The sequence below is a fragment of the Oryctolagus cuniculus genome, chromosome 3 (assembly GCF_051225735.1).
Source record: "Oryctolagus cuniculus isolate XC-2025 breed Fujian yellow rabbit chromosome 3, ASM5122573v1, whole genome shotgun sequence".
In the NCBI taxonomy this organism is placed as follows: Eukaryota; Metazoa; Chordata; class Mammalia; order Lagomorpha; family Leporidae; genus Oryctolagus; species Oryctolagus cuniculus.
In genome coordinates, this window is record NC_142869.1 from 102,533,797 (window position 1) to 102,554,477 (window position 20,681).

The 20,681-nt window shown below is 33.5% G+C and overlaps 1 protein-coding gene across 4 annotated transcripts in view; it reads left to right on the forward strand.

Moving 5' to 3' along the window:
- The window catches only part of LRP1B (LDL receptor related protein 1B), a 2,138,546-nt gene extending 2,119,612 nt beyond the window's left edge, over window positions 1–18,934 (forward strand). For 2 of the 4 annotated variants that reach the window (XM_051849573.3, XM_070071546.2), the window contains 4 exons: window positions 2,740–2,816; window positions 11,042–11,132; window positions 12,373–12,517; window positions 17,096–18,934. In XM_051849573.3, the coding sequence (XP_051705533.3) occupies window positions 2,740–2,816; window positions 11,042–11,132; window positions 12,373–12,517; window positions 17,096–17,236 (454 nt within the window). In that variant the 3' untranslated portion in view covers window positions 17,237–18,934. Of the gene's footprint in view, window positions 1–2,739; window positions 2,817–11,041; window positions 11,133–12,372; window positions 12,518–15,552; window positions 15,652–17,095 lie in introns of all 4 variants that reach the window. The other 2 variants (XM_002712121.6, XM_051849572.3) reach the window with 2 other exon arrangements.
- Window positions 18,935–20,681: the final 1,747 nt, after the last annotated feature.

A 20,681-nucleotide genomic window follows, 5' to 3' on the forward strand; every position in this document is an offset into this window, starting at 1 on the left:
TACAAATAATGCAGTGAGGAATTGGACGGGAGATTTTGATGATCTGCACACATTCCAGTTCTTAAATGCTAGGCCATTAATGACTTTGATCATTGTAGTCTACTTAGAGTATGAAGATTTATGAATTTCTATAAAGATGGTAAAAATACCTGGTCTTAAATCAACTACTGAAAGAAGAACTTGTGGAGAAGCAAGTGCCTTAAGTTGTAATTTTGTAAGGTAGGCAACAAGAATGATTTCTATTTGATTTAATATCACAGAAGAGATTATTTTTAAGACTGGAACAAATGCAGAACACAGAACATATTTTATCTTTGGCTATAAAACATTATTTTATAAGCAGTAGAGGGAGAATTGCAAAGTGATCATTATCTGATTAAGATGAATAACTGTTAAAATTAATTATTTCTTCCTTCCAGTTTTATTCCAGAGTTATTTCTTATATACAATAAGTAAAATAGTCCCTGAATATTAGCACTTAAATTTATTTCCAAATTTTAAGAGTAAAGAGGATTATAACTAGTAGGAAGTGACTTCAGTGTGTTTCATAAATACTAGGTTCCAAACTATGGATAAATTAAAAAAATTATACCACACAATTGACAAATACCACTTGTCCTACTTAAGTAATTCGAGTTTGGAATAAAAATCATACGATCCCTATCCTCTTTGTTTAAAAATGTCATTTTTCTCATCTGGAGCCCCAAAAGCAACTTTTATATAACTTCTTAAAGTACATAAAATATATGATATTCACATCAAAACATGATCTGAAAATTAGAATATGTTTCCAATTCACGAGCACTTCTACGTTCAGCCTTCAAAGCAATTCTGTGTAACAATAAGCCCTAAGGCTTCTTTTCTTTACTATGATACTAAAAATGTGTCTCTGGTCATTCTTCTGATTTAAGATGAACCTTGATTTAGTTGTTTTCTTTTTTAACAAGGTAACATAAAGAGTCAATTTTTGATATTTTATCAATAATTCAATATAACTGCACGTGTTTCACCTTATACACATCAGCTGTATAACTATTATTTTTTCATTGGACCATGTATAACATTCTCAGTGGTCAATTAGTAAGACTTGGCAGATGTGACTTTTCAGTATAGCAAAAACAAAAATAATTTTGCAGTCATCAAAATTCATTCCAAGAATATGTTGGCAAAGTGTTCCTCAACATCTTATTTTTGATTGTTGGTGGACTGTGAGAACTTGGAACATTTAGAAACATCAAATCATTCATTTACAAAACAGTTTAGGAAGACAAGAATTATTTAAAAGTCAATTATATTATTCATTGTTCACTTTATTCTAATTATATTGAAATGTGCTCATTCTACTACCTCACTTGAGTAACAGTTATAGACATTGCCTTAGAAATTTATTTATTTATAAGTGATTTACTTGTAGAGTTTACAATAGATATGATTGATAGAAAATCATATACAAGCTTTTATGTGGTAACAACAAAAATCTGGATTAATGCATGAGTGATCTGAGTCATAGTATAAATAATATTAATTTTCATCTAAATCATGTATCATAGTCATAGTTTTACAATTTATCATTATTAATAGTAACATGATTGTCAATTATGCTGAAGTTAATATATGCTTTCCAAAATGAATTTTTGTGTTCAGTAATGATGATTTTATGAGAACTTGTGTTTTAGGACAGTCAATACTGGATTTACGAATATCACAAATAAATTTCATGGCATCACAGACCTAGTTCAGAAAACGGCTTCTGCTATCTGAATTGGCTGTGACAGAATTGGCAGAGACCTTGAAATTGCAGTTATTTAGTTTGGCCTACCATGACCAGAGAGATCCACTTGGAATGGTTTTGGAAGCTGTTCTTTTATTGTGCACAACTATTCTTAATATGCTGCTATTTGACAGCCATTTTAAGTAACAACAGAAGCCAACTAAATTGTTTCTCTATGGATTTCCTCTGACAGATGCATACAGGCATCCAGTGTTAGCCAGTAGACATTGTTCAAACAAAACTATAACAGACTCACCATTTATTTTGTTGCAACCAGCTAATTATATATTTGTGATCTGTGTTTAAAGAATGCCTTTTATTCAAATCTATTGTCTTTATCTTCTATAGATTTCTCATAATAATGTCATGGTACCTATGTGTGGAAAGCAACTCTCATGTCAAACATGGCATGGGCTTTTGACTTTAGGCTTACAGAAATATGTTTTTATGTTGGAAAGCACTGTGCTTCCCTTTATCTGATTAGGAAAGTAAAAATTCTGCAGCTTGAGCTATGAGATAAATAAATACCTTTGCCATTTGGGAGCTAGTTCCACTTTGGATATAGAACAACCAGAAAAACAAATCACAGAAACTTAATACAAAGGCATTTGCTTGATATGGAAATTCAGTTTTATATGTGGCTATCTATAATTTTTAGTAATTCTCAACTTAATTTTTAATTCTTAGTTAAGTTCTTAGTTAGGGATTCAATGTACCAATTTTAATTTGAAATAGAATAAGGAAAAATGTTTATAAACCTATGATTTAAAAAGTATTTTAAAAATGCTGTCCAATTTAAGTTACCCTCAGCATACTGACAACATGCAAGACATTAGCAGAAATCTCTACCTAATATTTGTGAATTTGTAATGCTGGTTCCCTTATCATTTCATTTGGTTGACAGTATTGCATTAGCAGACTTCTGTGTGTTGTGATTCACTGATATTTTCTGTTGTTGCTCATTCTAGATGCTCCACCAATTGGTCAGGCACCCAGTGTGAGAGGCCAGCCCCAAAGAGCAGCAAGTCTGACCATATCAGTACAAGTAAGTTGCTGAGATGACTATCTTGGGGTGGTTTACTACATATGGGTAGTCTACTAAGTATAGAAATATTTTTGTCTTTTTATTTTTGCCATTAGTGAGGAAAATGAGTTTTGGAAAGTTTTCTACATGGAATTTCATGAGAGATCTGCTGTAGGTTAGGCGCTTTTGAAAAATGATATCTTGCACTCTAATCTGGTGGCAAAATCTAGTATTTACATGCTGTTTTAGGCAGTGAGAGTAAATCTCAAGCCAGGAAATTTACCAGAACATACATCTGTGGGTAGGATAAAAAGAGCTTTGATAAACAAAAATAGTGGAAGCTGGGTATGGTTTATTAATTGTGACGAATATACAAATATGAGATGTTAATAGGAGAAATGGAATGAGAGGGTATATAGGAACTCTTTGTATCATTATCTCAAGATTTTTTAGGGAAATATATGCTATTCAGAAATAAAATGTTTAAAAAGAAAGAAGACTTATCCACCAACCTATCATAAGCTTTTTATAGAAGTGCCCATCAATTATGAAGCCTGCAGACAACAGAACTGAAGTGCAAATGATCCAGGAAGAGAAATAATCCATCCTTTTAATTAGAGCTCAGTGTACCGTCTTGTAAAGCATGTCTGTGTGTTGTAGAAAAAAAATCTGTAATAGATCAGTTTGTTTTGAAGCTAAGTAACTTAACATTTAATTCTTAATAAGGATCAAAATTGACTTATTGCTTCTCTGTTTTAAATGGACTGGCTTTAAATTCTTTTAAACTACAGTTCAGTATTTCTCCAAGTCTTTTTTATAATCATAGGTCTACCTGTATATTGTTCCTATGTGCATCTTGAGTGACCAATCTAAAGGATGTCACAAAGATTTTCAAAATAGGACGATGAAATAAATTCTCCCAATTCACATTAGTGTTATTAACTTGACAATGGATGGAAAAAGTTTGAAAGTTTTGTAATATCTATTAACATTATGTCAATTGGTATATCTAATGTCTACTGGTAAATACATTTCTTGAAGAGGAAAACTGCATTTCCAAACATTTACAGTAGCACTTTTTGCTAGCCCTTCACTGGTGGGTAAGAAAGATTTCATAAAAACAAATGAGAAAATACGTTTCAGAATTGGTAAACAAAGAAAGACATTATCAAAGTCAAAAGTGGATGTTCTTTACATCCTACAGTCAGATTCTCAGTGTTTGCTTGTCTACCTGTTTTCTTTCTTTCCCCCCAAATAGTGTCTACATTATTGCTTAAAAACTGCAGGCAACACTGTGGAAACTTCTGTCATTTGGAGATTAGTTTAGGTAAATAAGCATGAGCCTCTTTGAAAAACAAAACATGTGCGGTCTCCAAAAAGTTTGTAGGTAATGGGAAAAAAATCTATACATGGACAAGATTTTTTCACTCCAAAATACAATTATATTTAAATTTCACTTTTTCCACATTTCTGAGGTTCCCTTATAAGTCTAGGAAAAATAATCCAGACATGAATATCTGAATTTGTGAAGGTGAGGTAAGCAATAGTTTGTTACATAGCACTTTGGTTTTGCCACAGAATTAGTGTGTTTTCTTTATGTCAGGAAAGATAGAGGGCTTTAGGGAAGTAATGGGCCAAAAAACTAGAGATGGCAAAAATATGCTGTGCCTAATGGGCTATGCAAAAGATGAGGAAAAGAAAAAGACATGTACTTCCTTGCCTCTCTTCCGAGGATCTAGGACACAAACTAATCTTACAAGCAATAATCCTGGAGACATGTTAATTTAAATGAGCTTTTCTGAACTAGTTATAAAATTTAACAATTGTTAAGAGCATTTTCAAGTGAAAAATATACTTGAAGTTACCAATCTGTAGAGTGCACTGAATTTGTGAATGAGGATTTCAAACTCAAGTTACTTTAATGTTTACATTTTGACAATTTTTAAATTATATATAATACATGTAGGATATGTATCCTTTTAGATAGTTAAAAATAATTTTAAATGTTGATTAAAATCTCTGAAAGAAAAGACAAAAGAGCAGAGTATCTATTGGATTTTCAAATTTTATATACTGTCCATACAACAAAATGTGGTGTTTCGAAAATGGTTAATAGAAGGATGCTCCAGATGTCTTTTTGGAGGAGGGGCCTCTGACCATTTTGAAAATGAACAGCTTCCCTTATAAGAAAACGCCTCAATTAACCAAAACAGAACTGAAAGAGAGAATGGGAAATAGGAGGAGTTACAAATAGTTACAACCTTTTCTTAAAAGATTCTGAGGCTCTTCCTTCCATCAGTGATTGAAAGCCATTAAATTTAATGGAAGTATCAATACACAGTGAAGGGGCTATTAGCTACGAAAATGTCAAATTATCACAGACTTGAACAAAGTTGGCCAGGTAATGATTCTGTTAAAAGGTGTTTATCATTGGCCATTTCTGCTTAGAAAAACTTGTCCTATAACTCTAAAAGGAGTAAAAAGGTAGATAAAATGTTTTATCCTAATATAAGAGGGTTACTTTAATTCTTTCGGATAAAATCTAGTGGTTTATGAATGGTTGTCAAGTGTCCCCAAAATGTGACATCCTCTGCCCCAATAAAGATGCAATCATCAAGAATGTTCTCAAATCTTTGATTCCACATCTAGTGAAATATTCCATTGCCACTGGACCCTGACATGGTCAAGAAAACCAAGCTTCTCTGTCTATTCAATTATTCCTAACTTGCAGTGAGATTCACCTTTCTAATTCACATACAGTTTTATTAATCATTTCTAAGAAGTGATAAGGATGTTCTCTGGGATTTGATTTTTTTTAAGATTTACTTAATAATTTGAAAGGCAGAATTACAGAGAGAAAGCATCAGAAAGGGAGAGAGAAAGATCTTCCATTCTCTGGTTCAGTCCCCAAATGCTGCAATGGCCAGGCTGGAGCCAGGAGCCAGGAGTTTCATTCAGATTTCCCATGAGAGTGGCAGGTGCCCAAGTACTTGGGGCGTCTTTCACTGCTTTCCCAAGCACATTAGCAGGAAATTGGAATGGACGTGGAGCAGCTGGGACACGAACCAGTGCTTACATGGGATGCTGGCATTGTAGGTGGCAGTTTAACCCACTGTGCTTCAACAGCAGCCACTGGGCTTTGATTTTTAAGGCATCTAAAAACTAGTGTTAGAATCATAATATTTTAACACAAAGAAAATGCTTCATTGTCTGATACCTGCAATTATCACTATATATACATACACACATATATATGAAATATACAGATATAGAGAGATATAACTGAAAATACACAAAGAAATGCTGTTATCCTAATTTCACAAAGGGGAAGTTTATCATTCTTTGTGGAATGTCAAGTATCCCAGAGATAGGTCTGAGAATAAGACAGATGTGCCTCTTTTCAAGATTCTGGTAGAATAAAACAAGGAAGCAAACAAAACAGTAAACATATAAATGTATCATGGGACTGTGAGTTTTGATTGTCCTTTGAAGAAAGAATAAAAGGGGGCAGAGATGGGACTGTCAGGGGAAAAGGGAGGTTGAGTGTTTTCTATGAAATGGTGATATTTAAGCTGAGACTTAAAGATAAAAAGGGGGAGGAGAGGCTCATGAAACAGAATAAGGGAGAGCAGGCATGTCAAGGGGCTGAAAATCAGATGCTGGCCTTGAGGGACAGGAGCAGGCCTGGAGGTGGGGGAGTGGAGGGAGGAGGTGTGGAGGGGGTAGGAGGGAGTGACGCCAAGTGAGGCTGGAGACATAGATACAGGGCCAGGATGAACGGCAGCCCGTGCAGATCACTGGATTAGCTTTACTATGTTGGGGACACAACATTTCCTGTACGATTACAATTTAACTAAGTGCCTCGAAAAAGCATTCTAATTTTCCTCACAGAAATCCCAAAATACTACATTTATACATATCTATAAACATGAACTTAGGAGTAGAATATATAGCAACATGTCAAAAGAGCTCAGTTGCAATGGTAGTATTAATTCATACACTTTTCTACTATAAACTTGATCAATACACAAAATGCTCACTTCCTTTGGCCTCCAGGATATACAAAACCTTCTTTTTCTCCCCACTCCTCTCGACACAACCCTGCCTTCTTGTGGGAGACTTTTCTTTCTCATCCTTCAGGTTAACTCACTCTGCTTATTAATGCGTACATTCTCCTTATCATTATATAAGTCCTTCCAGGTAAGCCCAAATTCCACAGTTATCAGCATTGCGCCCATTACCCCAAATTCCTATCCTCAATTGGTTTTCTCTCCTGAGTTTGAGACACACATCCTCTGCCCACCTGATATAGCTGTACCTGTCCAATTGATATGCTACAGAGATCTCACATCCCCAAAATTATTTCATCAGCTACCTCTCCTAAACAGCCATTTTTATACACCAGTTTTGCTTTCCTGCCTTTGGCAACAAAATCCAAATGGTTGTCCAAACCACACTTAAGAGCAGTTCTTAACCTTCCTTCTCTAAAAATAAAGCCAATAGCTGCTACTGCCCGAATTTCTTTCAATATCATTGTATTTCAAATACTGTAGTACCCATACCTAGCCCATTTAAATGGCTCACCCAGGCCTGAATGACCTCACCTCTGCTGTTTCCTCTATGGCCACCCCTCCATCAATCACTATCATCCTGCACTCCAGCATGATTGTTTGTTGTTCCTTAATCACAATCTTCCAGGCCTACTCACTCTCTTCACAACACTGAAAAATACTCATCCCTCAAATCCCAGAGACTCGCTAGTCCTCCTCCACTCCAGATCTGGTTCAGTGCACAGCCTTTGTGTGTCTCCTTTCTCTGAGATAGCATGTCAAATACACTTGTTTATTTGTCATCATCTGATATCCATCAAGCAATATAGAAAAAGAAGTTTATTTATATCCTCCATGTCTAGTGTCTGGGATACAGCAAGAACTCATGAGTTTCTAACTGAATGAGAATTAAATGATTACTCCCTTTGATATCACAAGAACTGCAGTATCTGTATAATAAAGAGAAGTAAACAGTTTGCCTCCTCCGAGAGCTTAAGAGTAATTGTGAATAGTGTACAATAGAGGCCTATACAGGATGTTATGAGAACTTCAATTTATAATTATTAAGAATATGTGTAACACCCTCAATGAGATTGGCATAATGCTATTTTCAATACTGTGGGGTAGCTATTAACAATGAAAGCTGTTTTATTGTTGAATAAACTGAGACAAACCCTGGTAATTTACTCAAAGAAATGGTGCTGGTAAATAGAACTGGGATGGGAACAGACTTATCCTGAATCTGGAGTCCGTCACCTCCACTGCTAGGCTGAGTTAGCTGTCGTGGGAGGAGTCCTGCAGCACCATTTGGTACTACAGTTGTTGCTTGTAGTGGAAAAAGTGTTACACAGTGAGGCTTCAGAACCATGCTGTACTAAACGGCTTGTTCTATTTTATGGGAGCAAGTTGCTGTAGTGTCCCTACCAGCTAAGTAAAGGATGTACTTTTAAAAAAAATGTTTGTAATAATCCATTAATAGTCTACTGCTAAAAATCACCAGCAATAGGCTTTGGTTGTAATATGTTATGCTGTAATATTTACTGCTTTATATTCTACTTGGAAAAAATAATTATTTTGAAAAATACCTATTTTATAAATTTTAAAATGTCTGCCAGTTGTTTCCATCAGTATAAACCATTACACAAAAAAGAAAAAAAAACACTGTTTGCAAAACTGCTACTGTGAATTATTTATTGGCCACACTGAACATTAGTGCTGTTACCTTGATTGGTTACATAAACATTTCAGTAGTATAGACTCTTAATCAGAGAGCTATAATATATGGGATTGCAACTGCCATCTGTGAAGGGGGAAAAATAGGAAAAAGAAATAATTTGTTTTCTATCATGCATAACTAAAGACTTTCCTACAAGAATGTTAGAAACTATGTAAGAAAAAAAATGAAGTCTAATTTTCTAAATAATTTATAATTACATCAAGTGTAAAAAAGTATTACATACTTTAAAACTTACATTGGTATATATTTTACTCCCACTGATTTTACACAAACTTTAGCAGGAAAAATTAAAAGTAAGGATATTTATAAAGTCATGATCAATCAGTTGAAGTAATAGTTTATGAAGAAACCAAGCTGTTCCTTGGTATTTAAAAATTTGTGAACAAATGTTAATTACCATCTAAGGTGCCAGATTTTCCACTTTCATTAATTACTAATAAATTACACATTCATATAAAGCTCACTTTCCCAAACAAGGAGGTAATATAATCTAAAACTCATTGAATTATATTCTTCTGCTCAAAACCTGAAAAAAAATAAACTTTTACATTTAGTAAGTAGCTATAGTAGGTAAACCATATTTTTTCTGAATTGAAAAAGAAGTCACTTGGTTATGTTAGACTAGTTATTTTTTTAAGTTCCAAAGTAGAATATTATCTTATACATGAAACTTATTAATTAGGGCTCTTTGGTATTTTGGCAAAATGATGTCCAGTACAGATCATCTCTCCTAGATAGGTTCTGGCTAGAGCGCTTAAAACAAATCTATAGTTTTAAAAAATAAAGTACCTAAATGGCTGCTTATTGTACACATTGTTAGCATTAATTCCTAACCCAGTGATTTTATATACATGTGTATATGCAGAGAAAAATCCACGCATTTCAATAATTCTTATTGCTCCATTCCTAAGCCATGTAAGATCCCCACATTAAATTTTAATTAGTTTCTGGATTGCTTTGTTTCTAAGGTTAGGCAGTGATTAGGTGAATTGACTGAATAAACCAGATGTTTATTCCAAGTAGACAAGAGCCTTTGTTTCAGCAGTACTTTGTTAGGAAAGTTAGCATTGGCTACTTGATAGAGCCAATTAATGGTCTCCTGTTATCAAGCAACTCTTGCACTCAGTTTTCTTCCTGAAACAAAATGATATAACCCTAAGTGTATCCTCTTGTGGGTTACATGATTGGCAAAGGAGTATTGTCTTCTTACTTCACTGGCTGAAAACAAAAAAAATGATCACCTTTATTTAAAAATTGGAAATGCTTTTCTCTTACACTCAGATGCTTAAAAAACTAAGAACAACTTTTTCATGCCACTTTTGAAGATCTGTTCCATTAGCCATGCACCCTAACATGATTCTCATATACTTGAAAGAAGGGGGAGATGGGCATTTGCCATGTAAACCAATTTCCTAAAATATGGTTTGCCCAAATATTCTGGAGTTGAAACTTGAGAGAAGATACCCTCTTCTCTATTATTTTGTTAAATCAAACTATCTGCCCTGTGTGGTAGTTTTCTTCTGTTTAATTGGTGAAGAGAAATCAGCCTCAAAGAGTTTATATAATTTTACTCAAGATCTCACCTCAAGTCAGCTGAGAAATCGGTAGGTATATAGGCCTATGTCCATCCAATTCCAAGACTGAATTGTCTTTTGTTTTGCCGTACTGTATTCTAAGTTGCTCCATTTATTCATGGCTGGAAAGTAGTTATAAAGAGTGGAAATGTAGCCAGTAAAATTGTGTACATGTGTGTTCAGACATGGTTGATTTACATGTAGTTAGCATGTACTGTGGAAACATGTGTGGTGAGAACCAGTAAAGTCAGATTGACAAAAAGTCAGTATCTCTGATCTCAAGGCATTCAAATGCAACATATAAACAGTAGGTATCAAAAAGAAACTGTTCTGCCGGCGCCGCGGCTCACTAGGCTAATCCTCCGCCTAGCGGCGCCAGCACACCGGCTTCTAGTCCCGGTTGGGGCGCCGGATTCTGTCCCGGTTGCCCCTCTTCCAGGCCAGCTCTCTGCTGTGGCCAGGGAGTGCAGTGGAGGATGGCCCAGGTGCTTGGGCCCTGCACCCCATGGTAGACCAGGAAAAGCACCTGGCTCCTGGCTCCTGCCATCGGATCAGCGCGGTGCGCCGGCCACAGTGCGCCAGCCGGGGCGACCATTGGAGGGTGAACCAACGGCAAAGGAAGACCTTTCTCTCTGTCTCTCTCTCTCACTGTCCACTCTGCCTGTCAAAAAAAATAAATAAAAAAAAAAAAAAGAAACTGTTCCTGCAGATCAAGTATTTATTAAGAGGTGGATTTGTCAGTAATGTAGTTAGGAATTAGGAATCTAAGCATTTCAGCTAAGCTTTATTTTTTATATCAATGGTCAAATGATTTGATGCAATGAAGTCTTGTTATATTAATCACATCATTTTATTTGTTCATCTATTCATTTACCTATTTTCCAGGAAGCATTGCCATCATTGTGCCTCTTGTCCTCTTGGTGACATTGATAACCACATTAGTGATTGGTTTAGTGCTCTGTAAAAGGAAAAGAAGGTAAGATGCTACAGAGTTCCAGCTTGCTGGTTAGTGAATACATCAAGTAGCTGAACACAGAGATGCTTTCTATTTCTTTTTCAAGATGTTGCCAATTGTAAAAGTCTGATTTTTAAGACCATTTTATTCCTCTCTATCATTTTAAGACATTTTATTTAGTTATGAATTACTTATTTACCTATTTATTATTTGACAGAGAGACAACGAAATCCCAACTAGTGGTTCAATTCCCAAATGCCTAAGTCAGCTGGGGATAAGCTGGGCTCAGTGCCAGGTGCCTAGGGAATTCTAAGTCTCCCATGTGAGTGCTAAAATCCTGCACTTGAGCCAACGCTGCTGCCTCCCAGCATCTGAATTAGCAGGAAATTGGAGTAGGAGCCAGTGACAGGAATCAAAACCAGGCATGCCATTATGGGACACTTGTGTCTGATCCAGTAGCTTAAACACCTGCTCACAAAGGGATTGCAGTGAGACAATCCTTCCCCCATGCTGGGCTCTCAGGATAGCTCCATTTATATATTGTAACAAAACTATCAGGGGACCATGTTATTTAAAATTTCTGCTGAGTTTTTGATTTTTCAGTAGTATTTCCTGAAACAGCAACAATCTCTAAGAGTACCTTAGTATATGAATAATTAATATGATTAGTATTGTCAATATAGTGTTACTGTGTGTATATATATATATATATATATCACAAATTACGCATTTTACTCAAGGTGAATTTATTTTATATCTCACTGGATATCATTCAGTCTTCCAGTGTATATGAAAATGCAGTAATAGTAATAGAGAGTGAGTAGCCTCTGAGGTTATTATCTAGGAACTGAGAGTTTGTGGATCAGTTTTTGAGTTATCTCAGGCAGGATTCTAGTTACAGCTTTTGGAAATGGAAGCCATCTATCTTATATTTTAATCACTTTACCAGAGATATTTTTCATAAATAAGGTGGAAAAATAAAATTTAAAAAGATAATTAATTGATAAATATTCAATTTCTGCTAAAGTAGTATCATCAGTTTAGGAGGAATTTATTTCCTGTGTATTTTTATTAAGTCAAGACAATTGGAAAATTACCAAATATAAGTTTTTGTTACTCTGTGACTTAACAAATTTTGGTTATTTCAAATGCACTTATATGCTTTCCATTACTCAAACTAAGATCTACAAATTTTATTGATTCATATACCTCGATTGTGATATATATACAACTAAGTCATATTGCTGTTCATATATTCTAGGACAAAAACGATCAGAAGACAACCTATTATCAACGGAGGAATAAATGTAGAAATTGGCAATCCCTCTTATAATATGTATGAGGTAGATCATGACCACAATGACGGAGGCCTTTTAGACCCCAGCTTTATGATAGATACGACAAAGGTAATAAATCTTAAGATTATGGAGGAGAGATAACATGTTCTTGATAAATATCTCTATCAACAGTTCTGAACTTCAGCATGCCTTTCTTGTCTCTGAAGTTACAGGAAATGATTTTAGGGTACATTTAATGATTCAGCTTCTTCTAAAGGAACAAATACAATTATGAACTGTATGCACCTACAGCACACAAGTGAATATAATGTGTTTCCAAAAACACACAAGGTCCCTCAGAAAGTTCATTAGAAAATGGAATGAAAAGTTTGAGTATTTTGGTGCAAAAACTTTTTTGAAATCTATGCACTTTTAAATAATATGCATTTTCCATGTGTTATCAGAAAAATCTTTTGCATCAAAATAAACTCATTTTTCATACCTCTTTTTCTATGAGTTTTTGAAGCATCCTCCTTTATATTTTTTGTGCAACTTAAGAATAGGTATAATTTATTTAAAATAATATCCTATTCAAATATGTTGAGATGCTAGCATATCTAAATACACATTGTGGTGTAAAAATATCACCTAATAATTTTTTTCATAAAGAGCATAGTGATTTACTGTCAATCTAAGTATTTTATTTCTGATAATGTTTCATTGAAGAACCAACCAAATCACTTTGGATAAGTATTATTCTGTTTGCTATAATATCCTTACTGATTTGAAATGTGTCATTTCAAATTGATACATACAGCCTGTAAGGGCTACTACTGTTTGCTCCAGTTGGCACCTTAAGAAATAGATAAATGATACAATTAGGTAAATTAAACTTCTAAAGAAGATTCACTTAACTGAGTTGTTTTGTGTGATAATTTTAGAATATTTTTCTGTAAATTAATGATACCTATTTCATTTAATGGGATATTTTTCCTTATCTTATGTATTCCTATATTGAATATTTATTTTCTGATTTAATGGGGACATTTTGTCCAAAGTGCATCATCATGTTGTAAACAATCTATTCAATCTATAGCCAGAGGATTTTGAAATCATTACAATAGTTGTCGCTGAAGAAGCTGGATAGGGTCTCAGATATGCAGTTTAGTTCTGAATCCAGACTGAATTTTCTGAGCTGATGGTCAAGTATTTGCATCTATGAAGTGGATCAGTCTTTACTGTCTAGATAAACATTACACTATTGTAGAATATTTCAGTGATTTTCTCCTAATTAGAAATAATTTTATTTATTAACTAACTACTACATCTGAAATTGTTCCAAAAATTAATCATTGTGTCTTTAGTTGTAGTATTTTCTACTTGAAATTCAAGACTATAGATACTGTTCACAGTCACCTGACAATTTATCTATGAAAGAGAAAAGCATTTTAAATAAGTTTTCTGAATTTATTTGCATTTTTCATTGTACTAAAAATATAATATTCAAAAGTATAATATGAACTAATGAGAAAATATTTTAAGCACTTTTTATATGAAGGTGAGTTCTTATTTCTTTCTCATCATTTTTATTTTTAGTGATAGAGCTAATCCAGTTTTGGGCATTTAAAAAATAATAGCGGTTTAGTATCCCATTAAATTTTTTTTCCACATTTACTCTAGGAATATAAAAATATGCTTCAGTGACTGTCTAATATATTTTTAATGTACTTAGCACAAAACACTTGATAAATATTTATTTACCAATTTGCTGACTGACTAAACAAAATTGCATTAAATGTGACTTAGATGGCTGACTTTGGCTGCCTCTTGATATTTGAAATGTAAATATGAATTGTAACCAAACAGAGAACTACATAAAATATAGTTAGGTTCAATAGGTACAGAAAGTACTGAAAGAGGACCATATTAATTTGACAATTTGAATGATAAAATTAATGTCACAGAGAATTTACCATGCATAGCACTTTGATATATGAATGATGTGATAAAACATAAATAATATCACAAATAAATTTTTGTAGAAAAGTGACTTGTTGCTTTCAAAGTGAGTAAAATTTCTAATTCAATGGAACCTTTTAATTTTAGTTATAAATTTAATTGTAATCCTTTTAAGGACTGGAATACTTAATAAAGTAAGTAAAATAGAATCTTGATATAATTACAAACCAGCTTGAAGTGGAATTAGCATTTCATATTTTTATCCCCAAACTAATCTCAATCCTTACTTGGACTCTTGAATATTTTTTGTATGAGATTCTTGGGAGAGAAAATAAAGAGGCAATATTGACTTAATTTTTTGTAAAAATGTTTGTGAGACTCTTCCTCTTGGCCTAAATTTTTCCATTATTAATTAACATTTGTAAAAAATATATATTCAGTTATATTTCATATTCTACAAATTTTCATTTAGTTTTTAAACATTTTGGATCAATAATCTGCAGGTACTTCAAAAATATCATGAAAACATAATTAAAAATCTGTATATATTTTTGTGATATGAATTTTCCATGAAGTTTTTGAAGATCCTGGGTAAATTCCATATTTTGAATAGGAGTGTACAGATCAACTAATTTGGCCTTTGAACCCAAGAAAGTCTAATGTCAGTGCCCTTGCATGGAAACTCAGTGAGTCCATTTAATTATAAAATTTAGGTTTAGAATTAGATTTTGAAAATCAGAGATTTCTTTTTTAATCTTTTTATCAAGTTTGAGATTAAATTCTATCCCCCCCAAAAAAAATATGGAATCACACTGAACCTCTGATTAGAAACAGTCAGATATTTCAATGTCCAGAAAGTTATACTGTCATAAATTTTCAAAGTTGCAAAATACTAAATGAGGGAGGTTGGTACATTTTTCTCAGAGCTATTAGTTAATATATTATTACCTTGGAGAGAAAACACTAATTCATGGCACATTCTAGATGTATACCATGTCCATCAGTACACAGGACATAGTAGGAATGTCTACCTATGAAGCAAAAATGTAATAAAATCATTTCCTTGCTAAGTTGTTTAAGCTAACATGTACACACAGATCCTAAGAATATGTTTGGTGTTGTTGTTATGATTTAACATGATTTGTATTGGTGAAGATGGTTCCATGATATTAGGTCAGAAACTAAAATTCTCTGTTTATGTACAGGCCAGGTATATAGGGGGAGGGCCCAGTGCTTTCAAGCTTCCACACACAGCGCCGCCCATCTACTTAAACTCTGATTTGAAAGGACCACTAACTGCTGGGGTGAGAGAAGAAAATTCATTATTCCATATCCATTCCATCACAGAACTGCTTGCAATCAAAGAATGATTACCAGACTTAGAGAGAGGCTTGTCCTTAATTAAGTTTTTAATTAACAAGAGATACCAAAACAGTGTTAAAATTGGGGGCTTACATTATATGTTCTGCTCATGCAAGGTTACATATAAAACATGTTGTCATTTTAGCCAAGCTCTTAAGTAAAAATATCTTCTGTTGTATTTGAAAATGCAATAGCCCCTTAACAATGAACATGAGTATTTGCTCCTAGCAAAAGTCTCTAACCAGAAATTTAAACTGAGTAGTTTGAGTTTAAATTTGAATTTATTCATTTCCTAGTAAGATTTTATTTAATATATACAGATAGGATGTGCAATTAAATAAAAATATTGGCATACTTTAATATATGTCATCATATTGAGAATTAAAAATGGTTTAAGTCAAGTAACATGTAGAAAAAGCTTCAAGTTTGCATTGTTCATTTTTAGCAGAAGTAGGGTAAAATATAGTTGTTAAGCTACCTTAGGATGAGTATTCTCTCCCTTGTTGCTCTGTCCCATTGATTGCTTTTCATTCTCATTTTCTATCATGTATGTTTCATCTGCATGGCTGTATGGCTCAAAGATTATAATGTTTCCTCCTTATTGCTAAGACCTGATGTGCTGCCTTCAGCAACACCAAGACAAAAAAAAAAGAATCAACAACAAAATTAGGCAATACTTTCTTGAGTTAAGACACAATTTGTTAAATAGTGAACATTGTGTATGTTTTTCAACTAAAAGAGGAAATTTTGTGCCTCAATTCTGCATTAAACTGCTTCATTATAAAACTGAAGATGACTGTGTATGTCATAATTATTTGGAGGAGTCCAAAAATATTTTGTGAAAAATACTTATTAGTTGTTTGAAGACAAAATATTGTATTAATATTTTAAAATTTATTTTGCTGCTGTATTTCTTTACTGATTTTAATTCTTTTGCTTGTATTTAACTTCATATTGAAAATGACAAGCACCAATTAATTGGATGTTTTTCTGTAAACACATCTCACTTGACACTGGCAGACTTGCAAAAGCAACAGTGGGAGAAAGATGTGGATTAGGAACATGAAAAAAATTGATTTAACATTTTGTACTTCTACAATGAAGCCTCAGTGAACACAGCTTTCAAAAAGATTTCTTCTGACTTTTCACATCATGTCAAAGCTCCCCTTAGGTTCACAGGTTACCAGAAAAGCATAAAATTATGTCTTGTCTAATACTATGCTAAAGTCAACTAAAAACTAAGTATAGGATTTAAATGGCATTGCAATATTTATTTAGTAAGTTAACTGCATTGCATATTAATATCATTACCATTAAAAGGTAGATATCCTAGATAATAATTAGTGTGGTGAACTGATAATAAAATTATGTTTTTTTTTCCTTTAGCCAACAAATTATTCCAATCCGGTATATGCAAAATTGTATATGGATGGGCAAAACTGTCGAAACTCCTTAGGAAGTGTTGACGAAAGGAAAGAACTGCTTCCAAAGAAAATAGAAATTGGTATAAGAGAGACAGTGGCATAATCAGCGATACCTTTTATATGCTGTATAAATGTATAAAATATAAGGATTACTTTTGTATGTTCCAACAGTATTATACTTGTTTTGGCATCAGCATTACCTCTTTCTTTATCTTCTTCCTGGTTAATTGTTTCCTGAGTTTCTTAGGTTTTATTTTTTGCTGATGACTATTGATTGACCATTTGTATGGTATTTTTATGAAAAACAACTGCACTACAGTACAATTTACAACAATGCTGCTGATATGACACACATTTGAATTTGTTAAAATTAAAAAAAAACATATTACTTTGTAGTGTGAATATGAGCAATCTATTTTATATGAACTTTTTAGGTTCTACTTAATCAACAAATAGAACCTCTACACTTTTTCATTATATGGTCTGAGAGTTGTAATACACTGTCATTTTATTGTTCTGTTTAAATTGATGGAAAAATGATTGAATGGTCAACTCTTTTTTGTGCCCATGAAGATTGATTCAGACTCTGCTGAAATATATAGCCCTCACAGGTTCAACATCATCTGCTTTGGAATTAGCCTTAGATTGCCAAGTGATAGACGAGAATACTGAGAAAAAAAAAATCTAAAAAAAAATAAAACTAATAACTGCATGAAAAAAGATGACTACATTTTCCAAAACTTAGAAGACTCTATTTGATACATACCCTGTAAACAATAGTTATATTTAGGTGGTAGAACATAGCAAAAATATAACCAGAAGTGGACAGACCACACTTGCTATGGAATAAGACCTTTCCTCTCTCAGTTCCGAGGTAAATCGCCAGCCTAGAGCACAACAGGGCATTGGGTACTCATTTCTTTGTGTCTCTTCCAAGTCACATGTGTTTTATGGAAGATTAACCCAACTTATCACACTGAAGAGTAAAAGATAATATAGAAGCACACAAATTGATGGTAAAATTTCAATTATGCAAATGCATTCTCTTTGTCAGGTCAAAAGGAAGAGGCCAAACAGCCATTTTGGTGTAGACTAATTGGTAAATATTTTCAAGATACAGATGACCTATTCATTGTTTGCCCTATCAAAAACATAGCACTGAAGGACCTTCCAAGTTACAGAACAAGTTATCAGTCCGTAATCAAAGATTGAGAGTGTAATTGGTGTACCAGTGACTCTGGTCCTCTGGTCCTCTGGTTTCTTTTGGTTACACGAAACACATGGACTCCAATCATATTTTTGTTTATTTGTTTGTGTTCAAATTTTGATTGAAAACAATACAATTTATTTAAGTTGTATAAAAAAGATAGCATTTTTATACAAATATCTTTAAAGGCACAAAAGATTTATTCACAAGTTGTGGAGGGCTTTTTGTTCCTCTGATGGACATGACTGACTTTTAGCTGTCATAATGTATTAACCTAACAGATGAAATATGTTTGTGGTTGCTCTTTATCCCTTTGTACAAGCATTAAAAAACTGCTGTTTTATAAGGAGACTTTTTGTTGTACTATGTGCATGCATACTACCTATTTCTAAACTTTGCCATATTGAGGCCTTTATAAACTATTGATTTATGTAATACTAGTGCAATTTTGCTTGAACAATGTTATGCATATCATAAACTTTTTCAGGTTCTTGTTTAAGTACACTTTTTAAATTGAACAGTATTTTTCATTTTGGTTATAATAGTCATTTTGCCTATGTTTCTACAATGAAGTGTTAAATACTTTATAAAAAATTGTTGACTGACTTATTTAAATGAAATTCTACATATTTAAGTGCTCGTGTTGGGTAGTTTTTGAAAATAACATTCCTTAATGTAGTTTAAATATTCCTAGAAAATTGTTTTAGTGAATATAGCAGTTTTTATATCCCTAGAACATACTCTCCTGGGAAGGATTGAGTTCATTGCATCATTTTTTGAAGCACAATGGAGTAGGAATTCCCTCTGCTCTTGGAGCAGAAATACTTTCCTTACATTTTTCCTTTTTCCTTCTTTATTGTACTTGTCAAAGACTCCATATTACAATAGAAGAATGGTACATTATCTACACATTAGTGTGACAATTGTGCTGAAATAGGCCAAAACCTGCTCTTTCCCACTCTTATTAATTCTACTTGATTGAAAACTCAAATTCTATTAGTTGCTGTTTAGACATTGTTTTGTAAATAGCATATCAACATGCCACATCAGACTGGAGATCATAAATGTAGCAGGGTCTGGTTTACTTGAGCTACCATTGAGTAACATTATCTGAAGAGGACTTTTTTAAATATCCGGGCTGTGTGAATGCAACTGAAAGTATCATTTGGAATAAGCAGAACACATAAACAGATGTGATCTTGATATGAGTAAGTCTTCAAAAAGTTCATGGAAAGAAAGAGCATATTATGAAAAAATATGCTTGACTTTCCAGAAGTTTGGGGGCCAAGATAAACTTATCTTCCCATTCAATTTTCCACAAACATTTTTGAAGTACTCTTGAACAATTAACATTATTACAAATATCTAGCAAACTAAATAGCACCTGACACTGATGAGCTGTTTTCACTAAGGCAATAGTGAAAGCCATAGTCAAGAGAGCTCAGGATGTGTTTTTTAACCCCCACCCCCTGGGGATCTTATCTACAACAGCCTTTTATTTTCACAGTCTTTTTGCACATTATGATTCACCATCTCATTCTGGTTCATGTCAGTGTACACGAGAGTCCATAGTCTTTCCTTTGTAAAACAAAAAAAGATATATTTATTTATGAGAGAGAGAGAGGATATGAATGAGAATTTTCCATCCACTGAGTTGCTCCCTAAATGGCCAAAAAGACCAGAGCTGGACCAGGCTGATGCCAGGAGCCTGGAATTCCATCCTGTTTTCCAGCATGGGTGACAGGGGCCCAAGTGCCTAAGCCATCTTATAGCTGCTTTCCCAGGCTAATTAGCAGGGAGCAGGACCAGCAGAGCAGAGCAGCTGGGACTCAAACAAGAACTCCAGTATGAGATGATGGTATTGTAAATGATGGCCTCGAGAGTCCATAGTCTTTCTATTTCTATTTCTTGTTACTTTACATTCAATCTTTATAAGATAAAAACATTTTTCAGTCACTCACATTTATTCTGTTTCTACAGCGCTATTTTGAATTGCAGAAAGTCACATAAATGATTTAAATTTAGGAGTCGGATTCTCTTCCACAATGACAATTCTGTATAAATGCCAGCAACAAAATACATTCTAAACTATCTCTTCAAGTTTGGGTTGAAGAAATTTAAAAAAAAAAAAAAATTAATGCTTTCTGTAAAGTTGCCTTCCTAAGCATCTTTTTGTTTGGAGCAAGGATTTTCAATCTTTTGATCTTTTTGGTCAGATAATTCTTTGTTGTGCTTTAGAGCATAAAATCTCTGCCCTCTATTCATTTGGATGAGGCTAGTAGTATCCATTAAAGTTTTCAAAACCAAAAATGTCTACAGATACTGCTGAATGTCTTAGTAA